The sequence below is a fragment of the Eptatretus burgeri genome, chromosome 9, assembly GCF_056783735.1.
Source record: "Eptatretus burgeri isolate ZD-2024b chromosome 9, Ebu_testis_v1, whole genome shotgun sequence".
NCBI lineage: Eukaryota > Metazoa > Chordata > Myxini > Myxiniformes > Myxinidae > Eptatretus > Eptatretus burgeri.
The window spans coordinates 9,266,124-9,289,583 of record NC_140969.1 but is presented as its reverse complement, the minus strand read 5'-3'; the positions used below and the strand labels follow the sequence as shown (position 1 = coordinate 9,289,583).

Genomic DNA, 23,460 nt, shown 5'->3' with positions numbered 1-23,460 from the left:
GAATAATCGTAACGACGAATAATATGCCAACTTCCGGGCCACGCACGTGCGGGCACGCAAGAGCGAAGAAACGGCCTGTGTGGTTGTTTGTTGCTCGTGGTTTGAATATTTATTTATTAATTTTTTTATTATTTTTATTTTTTACGGGCACAAACTAGTCTATCTATAATTCCAGCAATGTGTGTGTGTGTGTGTGTGTGTGTGTGTGTCTGTGTCTGTGTCTGTGTGTGTCTGTGTGTGTCTGTGTGTGTCTGTGTCGATGTGTGTGTGTGTGTGTCTGTGACCGCTGTTTCTCGACAATCACTAGTCCGATTTAATTGAAACTTCCCAGGTATATTGCTGGGGACCTGAGGATGTGCCTTTTCAAGGTTTGATATTAATCGGACAAGTGCTTCCCAAGTTGTGGCCATTTATTTATCAACCAATGACAGGACACGTTGCTGCATCGGCGTGGTCGATGCGCCATTTAGTTACCAATCGCAGGACACGTTGCTGCGAAGGCCGGTGCGCGGCCGGCCGACGATGGCGTCACGGGCCGTGCGGGTCACGATGGGCAAAGGGCGCCTTCGTTCCCGTGGCGTCGGAGTGGCAATGGTCAATGGCAGCGAATGTCGTGGCAAGCAAAGACAGGGAGGTATTTTTTATTTGTTGTTGATTTTAATTTTGATTTTAATTAACTCTGTGTGTGTAAGTATCACAGCAGTTGTTACTTCAATGCAAGCGATAATTCGTGGATTGCATGTGAACATTCCGTACGGACACGCACAGCTTCCGGATAGTGATGACTTAGTGTATTCTAATAATTTCTCGATTTCTTATGCGCATTTATAGATAAACACAATGTCCCAATCCAGTCGTTGTTTATCAGAGCGAAGGAACGGCCTGTGTGGTTGTTTCTGGTTCTCGGTTTGAAAGTTTTTTTATTTTTATTTTTATTTTTATTTTTTGCACGTACGGCCACGCACTGGCACTTACTAAGTGCAATCAAAATGTCCTGGAACAAGATACTCGCAGTTGACTGAGTAAATGCAATTCATCAGTGAGTAAATACAATTTTTACTGCTTTACCTAAATGCTGGTTATCCAATAATGAGTGAATAGTCAATCAATCGCTCAACGACCGAATGGCTTGGTGAAGAGCCACTTGAATCGACCAAAGTGCTCACAATATGCTCCTTCTCTTGCTGGTAGATTTTTTTTTTTCTTGAACCAGCCCATGAGAAAATGTTTGGCCCGCATATAGTTTCAGGCCATATTCTTGACGTGTTAGGGCTGGCAGGATGGCCTTGATGTACGCACACTCTCCTCTAAGCTGTCTAGCCTGAGTTTGAATCCTGACGCAGCTATAAACTGTCATCCCGGTGTTTCACAGGCAGGGTGATTCATCATTCCCTTATAGGGCAGATACCTGGACCACATAAAGAGATGACTTGGCACCATATCAAACACTTGAACACGATGACATCAAGAGTTACAACAAACCAACATACCTATGAATGCCGTCAAACATTTTCAGGTCAACGTGTTCGACAGGACATTTCAGAGCCGAAGAAATCGGAAATAATGTCTCAGCTAATTCAATCTCGTGTTCTGAAAAGTGATTCTACCCTCGAGTTCGATTTTCCTTGGGAAGTTTTCTGCCTCTCCTCACAGGCTCAGATTAACAATGCTGCCAACAATGGCCCTTCATCTTGAAGAGGCTCTCAAACTTTACCTTCATTTGCCTTTACCTTTATTACCTGCTCCACCAAAAGGTGGGTCGAGGTTATGTTTTCACCCCTGTTTGTTTGTGAACAGGATTCCTGAAAAAAGTTGTGGACGGATTAATATAATATACTTTGTGGGCAAGTTGGGTATGTAACGAGGAAGAATTGATTTAGATTTTGGTGAAGATCTGAATCTGGATCCGGATCTGAGAATTTTTGGAGTGATTCTTCGCCGTTGAGTGATTGGGCTAAAAACGGCATATATAGCATGACATTTCAAAGAGTTATAGATGGATTCAGACAAAATTTGATGGAGAGCTTGAGGATGTAACAAGGCCAAAATGATTCGATTTTGGTGAAGATCGGAATCTGGATCGAGGAATTTTTTCAGTGATTTTTTTTCACGATTAAATGATAGTGCTAAAAACGATATATAACAGGATATCTGATAACGTTATTGACTGATTGGGATAAAAATTTGTTGGACACGTTGTGTGTGTGACAAGGACAAACTGATTAGATTTTGGTGAAGATCCGGATCTGGATCTGAGAACTTTTTAAATGATTTTTTTTCATCATTGAGAAACAGGGCCAAAAACGACATCTAGCAGGACGTCTGATAAAGTTATGGACAGATTCTGACAAAATTTGGTGGAGAGCTTCGGTATGTCACATGGATGAAATGATTCGGTTTTGCTGAAGATCTGGATCTAAGAATTTTTTTTGAAGTTGAGAGATAGAGCCAAAAACGACAAATAGCTGGATTTCTAAAAAATGTTATGGACGGATTCGAATGAAACTTGTTGGGCAGGTTGGGTGTGTGACAAGGAAGAATTGATTCAATTTTGGTGAAGATCCGAATCCAACTATGAGAATTTTATTTATATATATATATATATATATATATATATATATATATATATATATATATATATATATATATATATATATATATATATTTTTTTTTTTTTTTAAAGCGATTCTTCACCATTGAGAGATGAGGCTAAACCGATATATCGCACGATATTTCATTCAAAAATGTATTGGGCCCGATATGGTCTAGACTCTAGACTCTTGTGGATCAGGCATTGTGTGGCGGAGATATGTGCTCCACCAAGTGCCCTTCTTGTTCTTACTTGAATTCTTGCTGATCTCACCTTTGCCGATGATATCTTATAACCCTGGCACTTGGAGCGAGCGAAAGGTGGGGTTAAGCAATTGGTTCACTTCTGTCTGTCTGTCTGTCTGTCTGTCTGTCTGTCTGTCTGTCTGTCTGTCCGTCTGTCTGCACATGTCAGTTTATGATTGAGGAACAACTGGATTTCAATTGAACTTTTTATTTTAAACACGAATTGGATAAAAAAAAAACTTGTGATGTTGCAGTACTTGGCTCTCAATTTGTGCAGAGAGGAGTAAGATTTTTTTTTTTTAATTATTACTCACTCTGGCAGTCCAAAAATAAAAAAAAATCATTCAAAACAGGAAACTCTGTTTTTCAGAACTTCATTAAGGGCAGAAACAACAGGAACGTAGAACTAATGTAACGTGTTAAATAAGGTGGTGTGAAAGACGCTGTACCAAAGACGGTAAACTTCCGGAAAGTTCTTTTTTTTCTGCAACCTTTAAAATCTTTTATTTTTTTTAATGAATCAAAACACTTGAACACCACAGAACACAAATCACCTTTTCAGCATTTTCAAAACACTTCCGTTTAGCAGTACTTCGACGAAATAATTTGCCATTTTACATTATCATGACCAATCAAATTTGCTGCTCGTCGACCCCACCAATGTTCTTGTTTATCAAGACAGCATCACGTAATGGATTCTCTGAACTCTTTAGCTGTCAGAAGAAATTGAGGAAGTGCAAGAAGTGCTCAAGAGAGTCGAGACAACTGCCAGTAAGATAGGTCGAGCAATTAATGCTCGTATAATAAAACGAAAGTGATGGCATTCGACTGGTTGTGAGAGGTCTCAATCATATCAAATGATGGAATAAAACTTGAGACGGTCAATGATTTCTAGTTTCTTGGTTCCTGGGTTTAAAACAACTGCACAGGATGTCAAACAAAGGAAAGCTGCCGCATAGGATGGCCTTGAGGTATGCACACTCCGTGTCTCGCCTGTGTTCAAATCTCGAACCAGCTATAAACTGTCATCCTGGTGTTTCACAGGCAGGGTGATTTCATCAATATGTGCCGTCCCTCGGATGGACAAGAAACCAGCATCCCATCTGCCGGCATTAGTCGGTGGGAATTAAAGACCCCGCGGCGGACTTCGCAAAGTGTAGAAGAGCTATTGCCAGCATCATGGTCAAAATTCCAAATTCTTACCTTAACCTTGGTCCAATGTCCGGTCTGGCCAGCTTGTTCGTGAAAAGCTTGGGCCAAGCTTCCCCCGGCCAACCCCAACAAAAACGTGGGAATAAATGTGGCCGTAAAGGAGAATAAGACGAGGATAGCCAAATCGTACTGTTAATTTGAAATGGGTCACTGGCTTTGACACCAATACAATATTTTTTTAATTATGTGAGTAGGGTAAGAATACTGATTCTGGCTCACTTTTCCCCATGTAAATGAATGGGGGATTTTCAGCGATTCATAATTTTTTTCCCTAAAAATAAACCCCCCTTTTTATCCCAAGGTATATTTATTTGTCTCCCCTTTTAACTTGGAGGTTGAACCTCATTGAATTGAACACCTGGGGGTTGAACAGCTCACTCATTGAACCTATAAAGATTTGTTCATTCTCAAATTCCTTCAATAGTTTAATTTTCTTTGCACAATAATCCCCATCTAAAATATTGACAAACAAAACATTTGAATCTTTATATTTTTTAAGATACCCCTTTTGTGCCATTACGAAATGATAAACTTCTCTTAATGATCTTGTTTGACCACCTCCTGAGCCACAGGTTATTTTTTGTTAAGCCCCGCCCACTTTTCTTTAAGCCCCGCCCACTTTTGTTAAGCCCCGCCCACTTTCCACAAGGTATTCAATAAGCCCCGCCCACTTTTCTTTAAGCCCCGCCCACTTTTCATAAGGTATTTTTCCTAAGCCACGCCCACTTTTCCTAAGCTCCGCCTACTTTTGCTAAGCCCCGCCCACTCTTACATCATTTCCAGTTCATCTCTGACTCACAAAGAAATCACTAGAAAATTACAGGATGTTATGGTTTTGAAAAATTTCCCAATGAAGGCTTGCCTAGGCTTGCCCAGGGAATTTCCAAAGGAAACCACACCCACCAGTCTTTCTCTATAAAAGCTTCAAACCCAGGCTCCATTTTAAACATTTGTTTTTGCTGGCAATGGTGTTCTGTGTGCTTGTCTCGAACTGTCTGTCTTCTATGGAACTAAACCTTCAAGTTGATGAACTGGATTCAAACCTCTTATCTATTGAGGTAAGATTTTTTATTTTCCTATTTTCAAACTTTGATTGAAGCATACTCATTTAATAATTAAATAACTTAATTAATACATTATTATTTTCTCTCACAGGAAATTGTGTCTGAAATACGAAATGAAAATACTGCTTTTGCTACAACTTGGGGGAAATTGTTGGCTTGGTTGAAGACCTTATGAGCGACCAAGACCTTGAGTGGGATGACTTTGGTGTTCCTTGGAACTCTCTGTCTTCTATGGAACTAAACCTTCAAGTTGATGAACTGGATTCAAACCTCTTATCTATTGAGGTAAGATTTTTTATTTTCCTATTTTCAAACTTTGATTGAAGCATACTCATTTAATAATTAAATAACTTAATTAATACATTATTATTTTCTCTCACAGGAAATTGTGTCTGAAATACGAAATGAAAATACTGCTTTTGCTACAACTTGGGGCGAAATTGTTGGCTTGGTTGAAGACCTTATGAGCGACCAAGACCCACAGAACGAGTTCGTCCTTGATGACCCAACCAAAGAGTTATACCTTGGAGACCAGCAAAATCCTGAAAAAGAGTTTTACAGCAATAGTACTCATTGTGAGTTATCAAGACAATACCCACTGAACAAGTTATACCTTGATGAGCCAGAATACAAGTTTTACCTTGGAGACTCACAAATTTTGAAAAAATTAGTAAATGAGTTCTGCCTTGATGGTTTAAATAACTACCTTGGAGACTCAGGAAAAGGGTTCTGCCAAGATGGTTCTAAATATGGGGCCTACCTTGGAGACTCACAAATTTTGAAAAAATCAGTAAATGAGTTCTGCCTTGATGGTTTAAATAACTACCTTGGAGACTCAGGAAAAGGGTTCTGCCAAGATGGTTCTAAATATGGGTCCTACCTTGGAGACTCACAAATTTTGAAAAAATCAGTAAATGAGTTCTGCCTTGATGGTTTAAATAACTACCTTGGAGACTCAGGAAAAGGGTTCTGCCAAGATGGTTCTAAATATGGGTCCTACCTTGGAGACTCACAAATTTTGAAAAAATCAGTAAATGAGTTATCCTTAAGAGACTTTGTAAGTTGGTTTTACTTTGAATACTTGAAATGTGGGTTCTGGATTGATAACTCACAATGTGATACATATCTTGGAAACTCAACGGGAATGTGGTTATACCTTGAAGACTTGGAAAGTTGGGTTTATGTTGGACACTTGAAACTTTTTTGGGGGCTTTTATTTATTTATTTATTTATTTATTTATTTATTTATTTATTTATTATTATTTTATTTATTTATATTTTGGAGACTTTTGGAGTTGCTATCACTCTTTGGGATCTAAACCTATCGATGTAGTTCTTTGTCGGATGGTGCTTGATGGGAGCAAGATCAAGAAAGTTCTGGGAAGAAAGTGCAGGCTTACTCCCCCTTTCTACGTCATCAAACCTGAAAGCCTTAAAAGACAGAATTGGAAGAAGAAAAAAAAACGTAAAAATATATATATATAGGTGGAAATCTCATTTTGAAAAAGACATTGTGTTGGGCGAGGATTGAGTTGGGGTTGAGATTTTGAATGTGAGGGTTGGGGTTGAGATTTTGAATGTGAGGGTTGGGACACACACACACATACACATCAACAAACAAAAGTTAAGCCTTGACTATTCAGTTGAGGATTCTGTGTTTGGGGTTCACAGATCTAAGAACGTCCCCCTTGACACACATTATATACTGTTATACACCTCGGACTTGGCCCTCGAGTGTCCACAACGGTGTATAGTAGGAGGGAGTGAAGCGCCAACCTATTGCTCCCATTACACACACACACACACACACACAAACAAAAGTTAAGCCTTGACTATTCAGTTGAGGATTCTGTGTTTGGGGTTCACAGATCTAAGAACGTCCCCCTTGACACACATTATATACTGTAATACACCTCGGACTTGTCCCTCTAGTGTCCACAAAGGTGTATTATCTGTTTAGTTTTGTCTTTTGTAATTCCTGTGAATAAAATGAACCTAAAATCTCTTCCCCTTCCAAATCATATATTTTATAAGTCCAAGGAACTGTATCTATTACATCAACAATTTTAAAAAGTTCTTTCGTCCATCGTTCAGTAAAACCCTTTTCAAAATGAGATTTCCACCTATATATTCTTACGATATCACCAACTTTGAACTTAGGTTTTCTGACATTAATCTCTTTTTCATATTTTAATTTTGTAAATGTTTCTGATGGCTTCATATTCGTTGACGTGTGAATCGTGTCATTATACTTATCCACAATATCCTGAATAAAAGATGACCATTGTTGTGAACCGAGTTGTGTGAATTTTTTATATAGTCTCTCTTTTAAGGTACGATTAAAACGTTCAACAACAACTGCCTTCCCTTCATTAAAGGTACTGTATAATGTAATACTGTTATTTTTTAGAAAATTCATAAATGTCTTGTTATAAAACTCTCTACCCTCATCAGTCCACAATTTTTTAGGTTTTCTCTTACTTTTATTAAATATCTGTTGAAAAGCTAACATAAGAGTATTACCTGTTTTGTTTTTTAAAGGGACAACCCACGCATATCTACTCCTCAATTCAATAACGGTTAAAGCATACTTGTACCCCTTATCATTATTAAGTTCAATCAAATCAGCAGACCAGATATAATCAACTTCCTTGGAATAAACTTTCCTTCTCTGAAACTTTGTGAATATTGGTTTATGTAATTCATCAGCTAATTGCTCTTCAGTCTTAATGGCATCATTAGAGCCTATAAGTTTTTTGAATTTCCAAGTCCAAGTTTCAATTTAGCACTAATCATCTTCTTCACGATGAACCTATCAACTTTTTCTCTCAAGGTTGGATTTTGTATCAGAGACAAATTATACAACATTTCTCTATCGGCTTCATGCTTTTCTTCCAACGTTGTGGTATTCCCATAATCAATATCGTGTCTCATGCACACTTCATCAACTCTATTGATTGGTTTACTCCAGGATTTAGGATTGTCTGCCTCATCTAATCTTTTATCCAAGTTTGTGCCTGGACCACAGAAAGAATAACCTGGAAGATGTAATTCCCCTTGTATTCCAGTAGTTGTAAATTTACTTCCTGATAAAAACTTTTGTATATCTCCTCCGAGTTTGTGTTTGGAGATAAATTGATTTTTTTTTGAACCACACACCGAACATATACCTTTTTGTATAACCCTGTTATTTTTACTTTTAATATATGAAATATTTTTAGTATTAGTTTTCTTTTTACATTTAAGACAATAACTCATTTATTTATGAGAAAAATTCCTGCAGAGTGCAAAAACCTTTTTAGTTTCCAACATGCACATTTGAATCTTAATTTTTAAAACATAAAGAATCCTTAGAAATGCCTTCACTCTCTCCTCCATTTATTTAAGAAAAAACTTGAATTAAAATACATGTCTTCTCGATGTCAATAGTCTTGTCGAAAGTATTGCAAATAGACTTCTTAATTCTTTGTATTCCTCCCTGGTGAGATAAGTTTTTTTCTTTAATACCTCTATTCTTTTTTGAATCTCACTGGTTTCCATATTTTGATATTTATTCATTCTCTCTCTTTCCTCCCTCTCTCTATTCTCTCTTTCCTCCTTCTCTTTCTTCTCTCTTTCCTCCCTCTCTCTATTCTCTCTTTCCTCCTTCTCTCTCTCCTCCTTCTCCTTTTCCTCCTCTTCCCTCTCTTCTTCAACTCCTTCCTCATCCCTTACTATACTTGAATCGTTTACACCCCATAGAATATTATACATATATTCATCAGGATTTCTTGTTATTCCTGTATCCAAAATAATTTTTTTTACAACAGGAAACCAATAAAATTTCTTTTGAATTTCTAAAAGAGCCTTACCTTTTCTTAACCTTATAATTTTTTCATTATTTAACATTCTAATTAAATCTAAAGTTGTCGGTTTATCAACATCAGCATAATGCCAATCTTTTATTGAAAATACCTCATTCTTATGTTGTGGAACATATTTATTAAAATACCGAATACCCTTTTCTTGAAGGTATGCTTGGACACAGAAATGATAATTTTCTTGAAGCCTTCTTGCTGTCATTTATGTATTAGAAATATATGTTAGAATAATATTATGGCACGAAACACCTCCCCATCTTCCCATAGTTAAATCATTTTGTATTTCCTTACTTATTATATATAATCCTGTTTTTTCTGTTTTCATGAGATAAACAAGGGCAAAACCATTATTATATTTACCCTTATTAAATTCTTTTATTTGTTGTTTACTAATCGTGGCTCCACAAAACTCATTCTCGATACCAAGTGGATAATATTCTTCCTTACGAGACTGATTTAATTGTTCCAGGTCTTCGAGGTTAATTTTAAATGACCAATTATACCCTAAATCATTCATATCATACCCCCATTGTTCTATTCTCATACAAACGATACGCCCTTCTTTATAAAAATTTATTTTAATTCGAACTGTGAATTCTGTATGACCTGGAGATAATATCAACACTTCTGTATCTTTAGAATACACAGCCGTTTTATTTAAGTATATATATTGTGATAAATCGCTTAATCTCACCAAGTCATTCGCGTCAGTCGGGCTTGGATAATTTTTTAATTTATAAGCATTTTTCATGTTAATATTTTTGTTTATATTATATTTATGTCGTTCAGCCTGTGCCTTTGTGTAATAATTTGATAAATCAATATCCAGTTCTTGAGATACACCAAAGATAGAACCATCTTTACCAACATGTCATTTATATTAGATTAAAAATAATATCATAAAATTTTTTATTTTTGTTGAGTTGAAATAACACATATAGACATAATTGACCACAACACTTGGAATTTAATTCTTGGACTTGAAATGTTTGATAAACACCATTCTGTAAGAATTTTATGACTTCAACAGGTGGTGGAAGACCAAAACTATCAAAATAATATTTGTCTTGACTATTAAAAATACAAACCCAATGAGAACCGTTCCCATCATTATCTTCTAAGTTCATAATAATATTCTTTGTATGTTTCGACACATTTGTTAATTCATCTCTCATACAAATAACCACATTATGAATTTTTAATTTCTTACAATATTTGACAAGTTGTAAATTTGATGTTGTATTCTTTCCAAATTCTTTCAACCACTCATCAATGCTCATTTATTTATTAGAAAGATATAATCCATTACCTCTTTTCGTTAATTTTACACCTGCTTGTGCTATAGAAGAAAGCATATCTCCAACTAACAATCTCGCTTTATCAGGCAGACCTTCAAGTTTTTCAGCAAAATCTACAATTACACCACTTCCACTAATTTGTTTCTCCAACTCTTTGTTATGTCTTTCCAATTCTTTTTGAGCCTGGAGTTGAGCCTTCCTTTCGTTGGCAGTTTTGACCGCTGTTGAAATACCACCCGTCAATGCTCCAACCGCACTTAAACCAGCAAATAAAGGAATTAGAAATGGGAGAAATCCTCCACTCGTCTCTCTTATTGAATATTTTTTCAACATTGGTTTTGTCATTTTAATTTTAAGTGAGCCAGTGTCATTCAAGATTTTAACCTGTTCTCTTGTGAGCAAAAAATCAATTCTTACTGCTCCTTTTCTCTGAATTGTATTAACGTTAATCGTACAAGGCTTTTGATTTTGAACACAAGATGATAGTTTATGAAGATTGATTTGATTAACATATACCCCAGTTGGTACTTTGCCACTCATTTATTTAACAAAAAAATTATGTGAGACTAATCATCACACCATTATCTGTATTAATCTGCAATTCTGTTTCTTCCAAAAGCAAACAATATGTATCAACTTCTTCACTCTCTCCTCTTTCAATGTATAGGGAAGTATCCACTCGATTAGACTTTATAGTTTCTTTTTGAGCGCTCAGGTCAAACGTATAGATTGTATACAAACTTTTAAATGCTGTCATATCCAAAATAGGTTCTTTATTTCCATTACTTTCACACACCTTTTGGTAAGACTTGTATGCTTCAGCAAAATCATTTTTTTCCCAATTAATTTCCAATCTATCTCGTGGATAAAATGTTCCATCTAGAGAAACGCGAAGTTGTTTCACCTTAGCATTATCACTCAATGCATTATTCTTATCAGTCGCAGTATCACCATCTGGCTTTTTAAAAATCATCCACAGATATCGTGGCTTTCCTTCCAGAACACCCAAATTCCACGTGTAAGTAGTTTGATTGAGTTTAACGTGTTGACATCTTCTTTTGAGGTATGATACACTGAGTGGATTCTTTGAGTTAAGTCTTCGATTCAACATCTCTTCTGTTTTAAGATTAGGAGTATATTCACTGATATACCAACTCATCTCCTCAATTACAAATTTATTCTGATCACCAAAAGCATTACCGACACCAAAAAGCAATCTATTTTCATTATCATTCCTTTGTAGTTGAAATCTAATTTTAAGACCATACAGAACTTTATCATAATCACAAAATCCAAATATACCTTTAAGAGGAACTGCCACAGTAAAACTATTTTCTGCTTTTGTATCATCATTATACATTCCTTTCCTTTGAATATATCCAGGGTCTGTGTTTGTTCCCGTTGACATATCAGGAATAAAACCTTCGACAGACCCCTTTCCCATTCTATCACTGAATGTATAGAGTGTAAATTTCATCATTTCAGATACAGCAGAGACATAATCAACCGCTTCAACTTCTTGTGTTCCAATATACAATCGCACACTATCAAACATTTTCCAGAAGAAATCATTTACAAGTGTAGCGTTTGTGTTATTCCCAGCCTTAGTGAATTTAAATTTACACAACAAGAAACTTTCGGAGAGATTCAAATAGGTTTGTTGATTATTTATTTCAAAACTTTTTGTACCATTTGTATTCCAGTCTGTTCCAGTTATTGCATTTACCTTGAAGTAATCTTCTTTTTTAGTGGAGTTTGAGATAATAATAGTATCATCCAAATCATAGATACTATCAATTGCTTCCATACTTGTATTTATTTAGGAAAAAAGATGTTAAAACTTTTGAAACCCTGATCCAAGTATTTGAATTATTTTCTGTCGTTCTTGGGGGGACAACTGAGTTTTACCTTTCTTAATTTCTTTTATTGCTTGTAATTTATGAGATTCTTTCTGAGCATCTTTCATACTCTTTACAGCACCTGCTACATTTCCCACAGCAGAAGCAGTTGAACCAATTAGGTCTTTATGTTTAAGAATAGTTGAACCAATACCCATGAGAGTATCAATTATCCCATCTCCTCTAAATTGATGTCCGACACCCCTTTGTCTCTTAGGTTTATAGTATCCTCTACCAAGATACATACCTTCACCCTTGTAGTACGGGGAAAGGAACATCCCATCCCCTGTAATTATTTTATATTTTCCCAACTCGTGCTTCCTCACAATAACCATCGTATTTATTTATTGAAAAACTTCACGTAGGTGAATTCTGATGGATATAACTTCTCCATTAAAAGAGATCACACGATTATCTTGGTCGGTTATCCTAAAATTTACTCTGTGTATGGTTTTTCCTGACACAGGTAGATAAACCAAATTTTTAGGCTCCATATTGAATTTATAACCAATTGGGGTTGAGTATGCGCTGAATGAAAATATTGTATTTGTTTTTAATCCATCATTATAAGCACCATCAATCAAATCACAGTGAATTAACACCGAATTTATTCCTGAGGATATTTGAATGACATTATCACTGTAAAACGTCCCATTAGTTTCAATCTTTTTTGAGGAGAAACCTAATAACTCTCCAAATGAATTATCAATTGTGAAATCAACCTTGTAGTTATTTTTAACTTTAATCGTTGATTTTGAAGTATGTTTTTGAATGTTTATAACAATATTTTTTGGTTCATCACCCTGTTCTTTCATAAGACGAGCAATTTCGGAAGATATTTGAGAAATCTCGTATGCTCCGGGTGAGACTGTTATCGCTTTTGTATCCACTTCCCGGATTATAACTAAACTTGTCATTTTTCTCGGTTATATTAAATAAGGTATTATAAGTCTCCATGGACAATAAAGATGCCTCATATTCTTTTGTTGTGTCAAGTTGTAGTGGGTATGGGAATGAAGATGTGTGGTCGCTTGTTGTGAAATTAAAACTCAGGATTGTGCTTCTCATCTTATTTAATATGAGATAAAATGTCTTTATATTGAGATTTATTAATTATTTTCATGTTCATCAACTGGTCTAAAATGGCTGATGCTTCATTAAAACAATTGTTATTTCCAGCCTTCTTACTGCTGAACAACAATAACAGTCTATTAACTAATTGCGATGGGTCATTTGGAAGAAAACTAATACCTGAACCAAGGATACTTAAAGCCTGAATAATGTGTTTCTCCTTCTCATTCTTCCTACTTTTACCAGAAAGAATAACCTTATAATTTAGAGTGTTCAGCAAATCAATATATACTCTATCATCATTATTTTCCATATCCAATGGTTTATCAATATACTTTGATTCATCCCTCACAGTTGAACCTTGTCTTCCATCTTTTGTGAGAAGAAACATTAATCTCGGAGTTAGTTTAACAGGGGGTTGAGCAGAACTTAAGAACCTTAATTCATCATTAAATATCAATACCTTTTCTTGAACAAGATGAAATATTGCTGGTTGTTCTGTTGGAATGAGTCCTGCTTTGGTTTTTGAATCCGCTGAATATTCATTGTTTTGAACAGCATTCACAATATAATCAGGGGGTTGATTAATCTCTTCCAGTTGTTGAAATAAACCTTCATCATGTTCTAATTCTCCAATATGCTCTAATTCTTCCTCCGTCATTTGACTGAAATCTTTTAACATTTGAAGCTTTCTAGGAGTATATTCTACTGTGGGAACTGTGGAAACATCTTTCATTTTTTCTTGGGAAGTTTTTAAAAGTGGTTTAAAAAATTTCTCTTGTTTTTTTCAAATGCTTCTTCGCCCGTTAGTTTCTGTCTGCGTTTCTTCTTTATGTCTTCCTGTTGTTTTACAACTTTTGAAACCAACTCTTGATGTTCCTTAAATCTTCTTGCTCTTTCTTTTGTATCCATTTATTTATTGTAAAATATCATTTAATGAATTGTAAAGATCAACAGGGAAATTTTCCTTTTCTTCATCATTCAAGTAGATGTGTTCAAATAAATCCTTTTCTTTAAATATTTCATCAAATTCTTTATTAACATTAATGCGAGTTGTAATTTCTTCTTCACTAATCCTTGCATCTCTGCTTTTCATACGTTTGTGTTGAGTTTCTTCATCAACATCAAAACCGAATGATAAAATCTTCACTCCGCTCAGATATTTAATAATTTGTCTCGTTCCTTCTGGATTAGTTTCTAATATCCCAACACCACCAGATTTTAGTTTCTTTAACTCACTCTTACAATGTGAATATTTTGTTGTACCAAGAGAAACCTCCTCAAATATTTGTCCTTCATTCCTCAATCGCATATGTTCCTCCACTGAAATATAGTGATAATCTTCACCTTTTACTTCTCCAGGTCTTATTGCTCTAGTTGTTGTTGATACAATGCGTATCACGGGTGTTTTTTAAGTAAATTTACAATATTCTCATTTGTACTACACAAGAACCTTGATTTATGAAAGTTTTTTCCAGAAGCAGATTTACCCACAAGATTTATAATAATAGTTGTCATTTATATATGTAATTGTTTATAAAACAAAAAATATATCCCTTAATATCTCATCTTGTTTCACAACAATATATTTATATTTTTCAGTCGTGTGCTTCATATAATCCTCAAATTTCTTTTTACTACATAATGTAGAACAATTATCTCTCCAAAAATTATTGATATCTATTGAATTTAACTTGAATAAAATAAAAGTATTAGCATTGTTTCTGATGGAACGACGAGGAAGTTGAAAGTACGATTGACTAAGATAAATACAATTACAAGAAGAATGTCTCCCTCTTGTGTAGTAGCTGTCCATTACCGTTTGGTTTCTCTCATTAACACAATCATCAAAGATAACGAGGTTCTTTTGATTTATCCAAATCTTGGGGAGACGGTATATCATCCGTATTATCACTAAGAATACAAGTTATAAGATTTGATTTCTTTTTACATCTCTGTGTATCACAAAATAGTTGAATTATATCTTCAATGTTATAATCATTTAGGTTTTTTTGACGTTTAAATAAACCTATTATATCTTCTTTTTGAAGACCAGCATTAAAACCTTGTGAGAGTAGTTGATACTCTGGTTGAAAACTCGACTTTGTGAAAATTATTAAATTATCATAATCTAAAAAGTTGGGAGTGAGGAGCATTTTTAAAAGTAAGCAGGTTTTTCCACATCCACTTGAACCAACTATGAGACATCTTAATGAATTTGGGAGATTTTTATGGTTGTTAAATTTTATCTTATTTTCCCAAATAGGTAAAAAATCATTCATTTATATATTTGAAAAACAGGTTATTTAATTTATTATTGGCTTTTTTAGAAACTCTATATTTTATCCTAAGTTCAGGTTTAATTTCAAGATAATCCATTATTTTATTTATACAATATCTTGTGTTGATATTTCCCTGAAAATTACATCCATGAATAATATACAACAACAATCCTTTGAACATTTCTCTTATACGTTCAGTTTCTTCCCTTGTAAGGAAAGGTGTGTTATCATCCTCATACTTTACATTCATTTCTCTAATCAATCTTGTAAAGTAATTCATTTTTGGTGTAAATCTAAAAGAATTATTTTCCTTTTTATATTTTTTATTATCATTAATTAGAAGATAATCACAGAATATACATTGTTTATAGGCTTTTGACTCTGTGTTTAATCCCCGTCTTTCACACGCAGGACAATTCTCAAATTTGTCATATGGAGAATCAGGAAAGTCTAGCATATTTATAAAGTAAAACTTTACTTAAACTGAAATTCATCTATACTTTCAGTTGTATATTACCATCGATATCGATATACTTTTTTTCATTATCAGATTCAACGACAACATTTTTTATATTAAAGGTAATTTTAAAATTATCGTTAACTACTATTGAACGAAATGTCATTTCACCTGATATATTAACATCCTTTATTTCATCAAGATTTACATCTTTAAGGTTGTTGAAAAAAATACAAATTTCTCCTTGCATATTACAGATGGTCTTATCTTTTCTTTCTAAAGCTTCATCCATAAAGTTTTTGTTCTTTGATACTTTTTCTTGTTTCATTGCTTTTTCTAGTTTTGAATATATTACTAGAAGGAGAGGAGAAACTTTTGTTAGAGATACTTTAATTGATGTTCTACCAGGTATACTAAAAGCCCTTCCACTGAAGGAAATTGAAGAACTCATATTATTTACCATAATAGTTTTTATCCAATAGTTGTTATATTTATCTTTGTTCAATTTTACATCCTTGACATATTTCTCAGTATCTTTAACAGATGAAGAGATTGATTGAAACTTGTCTTTTGTGTCTTGAAACATTGTATTTATTAAGTGAAAAAGTTGGAGGATAAAATGTTTTTAAGCACAGATTCACCTATAAATTAAACGAAATTTTCATCAAGAAAATTTTAGTTTAAGCAAAGTTTTATTCTATAAATATGGTGAATACAACGTACTGCGATGTTTGTAATCACGAATATAAACATTATAGAAAACACCTCCGAACCAACAAACACACATTTAATCTATTTCATCAAATATCTCCTCTTGAGTTGGAAAGAAAACATTGTGATATCTGTTCAAAGGATGTTTTGAAGAGTAGTTATAATCAACATCTTCAATCACAAAAACACAAGAAAAATGAGTTTAAAGTAAAGGGAGACTATTATATTAAAAACACTGATGAGGCATTTAAAGGGCATATAAAAATAAGGATTTTTCAATTTGGAGAACCCAGTCCATCATCAATAGCTGAATCAATTGAAATAGTGAAACCCGATGTTGAAAAATTTATTAAAAAGACATTAAAAGAAATGAAAACTTTAAAGTTTTATATGGGAGTGAAAATGAATATGAAAAGACAAGATGAAGAACAAACTCCTTATATGAGAACAGATCTTCATTTTATAACACCATTTCAAGATTTTTTGAATAGTGGGGTTTATGAAGAACTATCAAGACAAGAGGAGGATGTTGATAATACAGTGGTAGGAAGTGGATTCAATATTAAAAAAAAATCATCTTTTTAGATATACACATTCTAAAATCAAACCCTCTTAAAGCTTCTTCTTATATTGAATTACCAAAAGAAATAAAACTAAAGAAGGCAGTTGTTAATATTAAGAACAATGATAATAAATGTTTTCTCTGGTCTGTTCTTGCTCACTTACATCCACCAAAATGTAATTCAGAAAGAGTAAAACAATATATGAAATATGAGAATACCTTGGACATTAAAGATTTTAAATTCCCAATGCCACTAACAGATATTCCTAAATTTGAGAAAAAGAATAATCTTTCTATTAATGTATATGGATTAACGGATACAAACAAAGTTCAAATATTAAAAATTTCAAACAACTATAAAAATGAAGAAACACACATTGACCTTTTATATTTTAGTGTTGGAAAGAATTCACATTACACATACATCAATAATTTATCAAGATTAATCTCTTCTCAGGTATTCAGAACAGCAAACAAAATATATCCTTGTAAGCGATGTCTTAATTCATTTCATACAAAAGAACGATTAGAACAACATTCAAAATATTGTAGTAATCATAAATCAGCTGTAATTACAATGCCTAAACCTGGTGAAAAGATTTATTTTGAAGATTATAATAAATCTATCATGCACCCATTTGTGATATACGCTGATTTTGAATGTATCCTTAAAAAGATAAATACTGCTTCTCCTAATCCAAAAGAACCATATACAAATAAATATCAAAAACATATTCCTTGTGGTTTCTGTTATTATATCAAATCATCTGTTGGAGAAAAGTATAACAAACTTGAACATTATCGTGGAAAAAATGCTTCACAAGAGTTTGTAAAACGATTAGAAAAGGATTGTATAAGACTCACTAAATTAATGAAAGAAACAAATGAACCGATGAAATTAACCAAAGAAGAAAAATTAGAATTTAGAATGAACAATATCTGTCATATTTGTGAGGGGGAAATTAAGGAGTCTAAAGTTAGAGACCATTGTCATCTTACTGGTAAATATAGAGGTCCCGCTCATTCCTGTTGTAATCTTAATTATAAATTACCTTCTTTTATTCCAGTCTTTCTTCACAACAGCGCCAACTATGATACACATCTATTTATAAATGAACTTTCAAAAACACCAGGGAATATTTCTGCTATAACAAACACAAGTCAAAAGTATATTTCATTTTCAAAAATGATATTCACAAAACCTTTAACTCGTATTAGGTTTTTAGATTCTTACAAGTTTATGGGAACACCACTAGCCTACCTCGCATCAAATCTAAGCTCCACGGACTCTTTTCCAAATCTTAATTCATTCTTTCCAAAAGAGGAAATTCTCACTAAAGAGGAAATTCAGATTAAAGAGAGAATTCAAAGTAAAGAGGAAACTCTCATTAATGAAGAAATTCTAACTGAAGATGAAATTCTAATTATAAAGAAAATTCGAACTAAAGAGGAAATTCAGATTAAAGATGAAATTCTGATTAAAGAAGGAATTCTTACGAGAGAGGAAATTCAAACAAGGAATGAAATTCAAAGTAAAGAGAAAATTCTTACAAGTAAGGGAATTTATCCTTATGATTATATGGATTCATTTATGAGATTTAAAGAAACACAACTTCCTTCAAAAGAAAGTTTCTATAATAACCTTTATGAAGAAGAGATAAGTGATAAGGAATATAAACACGCACAAGAAATATGGAAAATATTTAAGATAAAGAACCTTGGAGAATATCATGATTTATATCTAAAAACAGATGTTTTATTGTTAGCTGATGTGTTTGAGGCTTTTAGAACACTCTGTCATAATAAAAATTGTTATGGATTAGACCCTGCCCACTATTTCACAGCTCCTGGTTTAGCTTGGAGTGCAATGTTGAAAATGACAAAACAAGATATAGATTTAATCAGTGATGTTGATATGCTTTTGATGATTGAGAAGTCCAAGAGAGGTGGAATATCACAAGTATGTTCAAAAAGATATGCGAAAGCAAATAATAAATATCTCCCAAATTATGATAGTGAAAAAGATAGTAATTATTTGATGTATTTTGATGCTAATAATTTGTATGGATGGGCAATGTCTCAATCTCTGCCTTATGGTAAATTAGAGTGGGTGGAAGAAAAGGATTATGAAAAGGCTTTGATGAATATTGTTATTTCTTCTCAAGAGGAATTGAATGACGAAGAAGAAGGTTATTATTTTGAAGTTGATTTGAGGTACCCGAGTGATCTTCATAATAAGCATAAAGATCTTCCTTTTGCATGTGAGAAAGAAACTCCAAAGAAAGAATGGTTAAGTGATTATCATAAAAGTTTTAATATTAAAGGCAAATCAACAGAAAAGTTATTAACAACATTCTATGATAAAGAGGGATATGTTTTACATCAGAGAAGCTTAAAACAGTTTTTGAGAGAAGGATTGAGAGTAGCTAAAATTCATAGAGTTTTAAAATTTAAACAAAGTCCTTGGGTGAAAAAGTATATTCAATTTAATACAGATATGAGAGCAAATACAAAAGTAAAATTTGAAGGGGACTTTTATAAATTAATGAATAATGCTGTATTTGGAAAGACTATGGAAAATGTTAGAAACAGGCAAAACATTAGATTCGCAACATCTTGGAAAGAAGCTTCGAGATTGATAAATAAACCAAGTTTTGAGAGAGAAGAGGTTTTTTCAGAGAACTTTTCTGCAATTCATATGAAAAAGGAAAGTATTGTAATGGATAAACCAATTTATATTGGAACAGCAGTTCTTGATTTATCAAAGATATTGATGTATGATTATTTGTATAATGACTTAAAGAAAGAGTATGGCGAAAATGTTTCATTGTTGTATATGGACACTGATAGTTTTATCCTAGATATAAAAACTGATGATGTTTATGAAGATATGAAGAAAAATATTGGAGTATATGATACAAGTAATTTCAGCAAGAAGAGTGAGTTATTTTCCAAAAAGAATGAAAAGGTTATTGGTAAGTTTAAGGATGAGTTGGGTGGAAAAGTAATGAGTGAGTTTATTGGATTGAGAGCAAAGGCATATGCTTATAAGTATGGTGAACAGATTGATAAGAGGTTAAAGGGAATAAAGAAATATGTAATAAAGAAATCAATAACTTTTAGAAATTATTATAATTGTTTGATGAATAAGAAAGAAGAATATAGGAAAATGAATACAATAAGAAGTTATAAACATAACATATATAGTGAAGAAGTAAATAAAAAGGCATTAGGAGCCTTTGATGATAAGAGATTTATTTTAGATAATGGAATAGATTGTGTTCCATATGGATATTGTATGATAGAGTGTATAAAATAGATTATGTTTTAACGATGGGAAGATGGGTTAGGGTTTTTTAAGGGCTACACTTGTGGTTTTTCACAATATATAAATGGTTAAACCAAGTATTAATCAAACTAAAGAGTGGAGAAAATCTCAGTCTTGGTATATAAATGGAAAACATAATGAATGTGAAAAATATCAAATAAGTCTTATTGAAAAAATAACTAAAACAAAGGTAAATAAAACAAATAAGCGAATTAATTTAAAAACTAGTAAGTTAGAGGATGTAAAGAAAAAAATGAATATCCTTGAATGGACTGAAAACTTTGATGGTTATCAATTGAACAATGAAAAAACAATTTACTATAATCTCAAAATGATATGTGGCTCAGGAGGTGGTCAGATAAGAGCATTAAGAGAAGTTTATCATTTCGTAATGGCACAAAAGGGGTATCTTCAAAAATATAAAGATTCAAATGTTTTGTTTGTCAATATTTTAGATGGGGATTATTGTGCAAAGAAAATTAAACTATTGAAGGAATTTGAGAATGAACAAATCTTTATAGGTTCAATGAGTGAGCTGTTCAACCCCCAGGTGTTCAATTCAATGAGGTTCAACCTCCAGGTTAAAAGGGGAGACAAATAAATATACCTTGGGATAAAAAGGGGATTTATTTTTAGGGAAAAAAATTATGAATCGCTGAAAATCCCCCATTCATTTACATGGGGAAAAGTGAGCCAGAATCAGTATTCTTACCCTACTTATGTGCCCTCGGCATAAAAAATCGACATGTATCGAGCAAACAGTATCAAATGGAGCACCTCACCGCCATCAGAGCATTTAAATCGCATCAGACGTGGCAATGGATGTGACTTGTTGCTCCCAGCTTGCCGGCTCAATGACAGAAGACGCCTTTTGCATTTTTGCCCTCTCCATCGGATCCTGACTGGCATGGACAACTTGCTCGTCATATAAAAATACAGAAACAGCAAGAACTACCAAATTGTTGTGTGGAATAATAATTATCATGAATTTTAACAACTCCACAGAAGTCTGTCAGTTGCAGCCATAAAATCGTGTCTGGACAGCAACTGGTTTTTATCAATTAAACAGTTGACAAGGGTTTGCTAACCAGCATAGGAAACCAGGTAAAGCTCACGTTTTGCTCATTCGCCCTTTGTCGGAGCAAGAGATTTGCTCTTTCGCTCTCTTGTTTCAATGTGCAATCATCCAACGACGAAGTCTGACACTACCTTTGACAAAATGCTGTATTCTAGTCAATGGACATTCAAACAATCCTGAGATGAGAGTAGGTGGTGAATTGGAGGGTGGAATTCTCTTGTCTCTTGATCAAACCATTAAGCAACTGATGAGATTAGGCAAGCACTGTATCTCTGATCACATCTTGGTGTTAACCACAAGTGCACAAGTACTTCAACCCCTCCCCCCTTCCACCTCCCTTATCTCTGTAGGAAATCTTGAGTGTAAAAAAATCACTCTCTGTATTCATGGTTGATATGGCCTCGAGGTATGCACACTGTAAGCTGCCTAGCCTGGGTTTGAATCCTGACCCAGCTAGAAACTGTCATCCTGGTGATTCTTGGGCAGGGTTCGTTTGCGTTTAACATCAGGACACCGAACTAGCCACTGCAAATTTTAAACCGTGTTGTCCTCAAACCCATTACCGACGGTCACAGCAGTTTGGCAAGGTGTGCGTTCTCACGTTCGTAGATGCAGAGAGGCCTCACAGTGATAATGCATCGAAGCCTGCAGTGCAGTGTTTAAAATTTCATCATGTGACGCCTTTAAATATCACCTGCTGCAGTGTGAGAAAAATATGCTCCTGCAGGTTGGGAGGGTTCATTTCCAGTTTGTGTGTGCGCTGTCCCGATGCTTTTTGGCATCTTCGTGCGCATTACATCATGAATACCTTGCAAGCGGTCCATAAAACTCGAAAGAGTAATCGGAGATTGCAGATCCTCGCCGAGACTTGTTTTGTGTGGTATGTGCAGGTGGTACATACTTTATGGACGTACTCTCATTCTAATAGTACGTACTTTATAGATGTGTTAAATGCCTGGTGTTGGCTTCGCGGTTAGGGTGGCTGACTTGCAATCCGAAGATCCTGAGTTCAAGCCTCGTTGGGTGCTGAATTAATACCAGGTGGGGTTGACTCAGCCTGTCATCCTTCTAAGGTCGGCAAAATGAGCACCAGTGCACTGGTAATCGGGACACTGCATCAGCGGCACAGCCGCATTCCAAACCAATGATGCAAATAGCAGCCATGAGGCTGCACTCGAAAGAAAGAAAGAAAGAAAGAAAGAAAGAAAGAAGAGACGTGTTCACATTCTAATAGTATATACTTTATAGATGTGTTAACATTATAATCGTATGTACTTTATAGATGTGTTCTCATTTTAACAGTATGTACTTTATAGATGTGTTCTCATTCTAATAGTATGTACTTTATAGATGTGTTGACATTATAATCGTATGAACTTTATAGATGTGTTGACATTCTAATAGAATGTACTTTATAGATGTGTTGACATTATAATTATATGAACTTTATAGATGTGTTGACATTATAATCGTATGTACTTTATGGATGTGTTGACATTATAATCGTATGAACTTTATAGATGTGTTGATATTATAATCATATGTACTTTATAGATGTGTTCTCATTCTAATAGTATGTACTTTATAGATGTGTTGACATTATAATCGTATGTACTTTATAGATGTGTTCTCATTCTAATAGGATGTACTTTATAGATGTGTTCTCATTCTAATAGGATGTACTTTATAGATGTGTTCTCATTCTAATAGGATGTACTTAATAGATGTGTTGACATCCTAATAGTATGTACTTTATAGATGTGTTGACATTCTAATCGTATGTACTTTATAGATGTGTTGAAAT

The 23,460-nt window shown here is 33.9% G+C and overlaps 1 protein-coding gene and 1 long non-coding RNA gene across 2 annotated transcripts in view; one reads left to right on the top strand and one right to left on the bottom strand.

Moving 5' to 3' along the window:
- Positions 1-22,605, bottom strand: part of LOC147019497 (uncharacterized) — a 70,400-nt gene extending 47,795 nt beyond the window's left edge. Inside the window, exon 1 of the long non-coding RNA XR_015061438.1 lies at positions 21,694-22,605. This is a non-coding gene — a long non-coding RNA (uncharacterized LOC147019497). The remainder of the gene's footprint in view (positions 1-21,693) is intronic.
- Positions 4,256-7,399, top strand: LOC147019498 (uncharacterized). The gene is made up of 2 exons (XM_085894042.1): positions 4,256-5,396; positions 5,494-7,399. Exons 1-2 carry the CDS (start codon positions 5,283-5,285, stop codon positions 6,442-6,444), a joined length of 1,065 nt encoding a protein of 354 aa, XP_085750168.1. The 5' UTR covers positions 4,256-5,282; the 3' UTR covers positions 6,445-7,399.
- Positions 22,606-23,460: the final 855 nt, after the last annotated feature.

What these genes read in the sequence shown, in the direction of transcription:
- LOC147019498 (XM_085894042.1), top strand. Translation starts at nt 5,283, where the DNA reads ATGAGCGACCAAGACCTTGAGTGGGATGACTTTGGTGTTCCTTGGAAC. An exon ending in CAAACCTCTTATCTATTGAG is followed by an intron (nt 5,397 to 5,493) that starts GTAAGATTTTTT and finishes TTTCTCTCACAG; the next exon opens with GAAATTGTGTCTGAAATACG.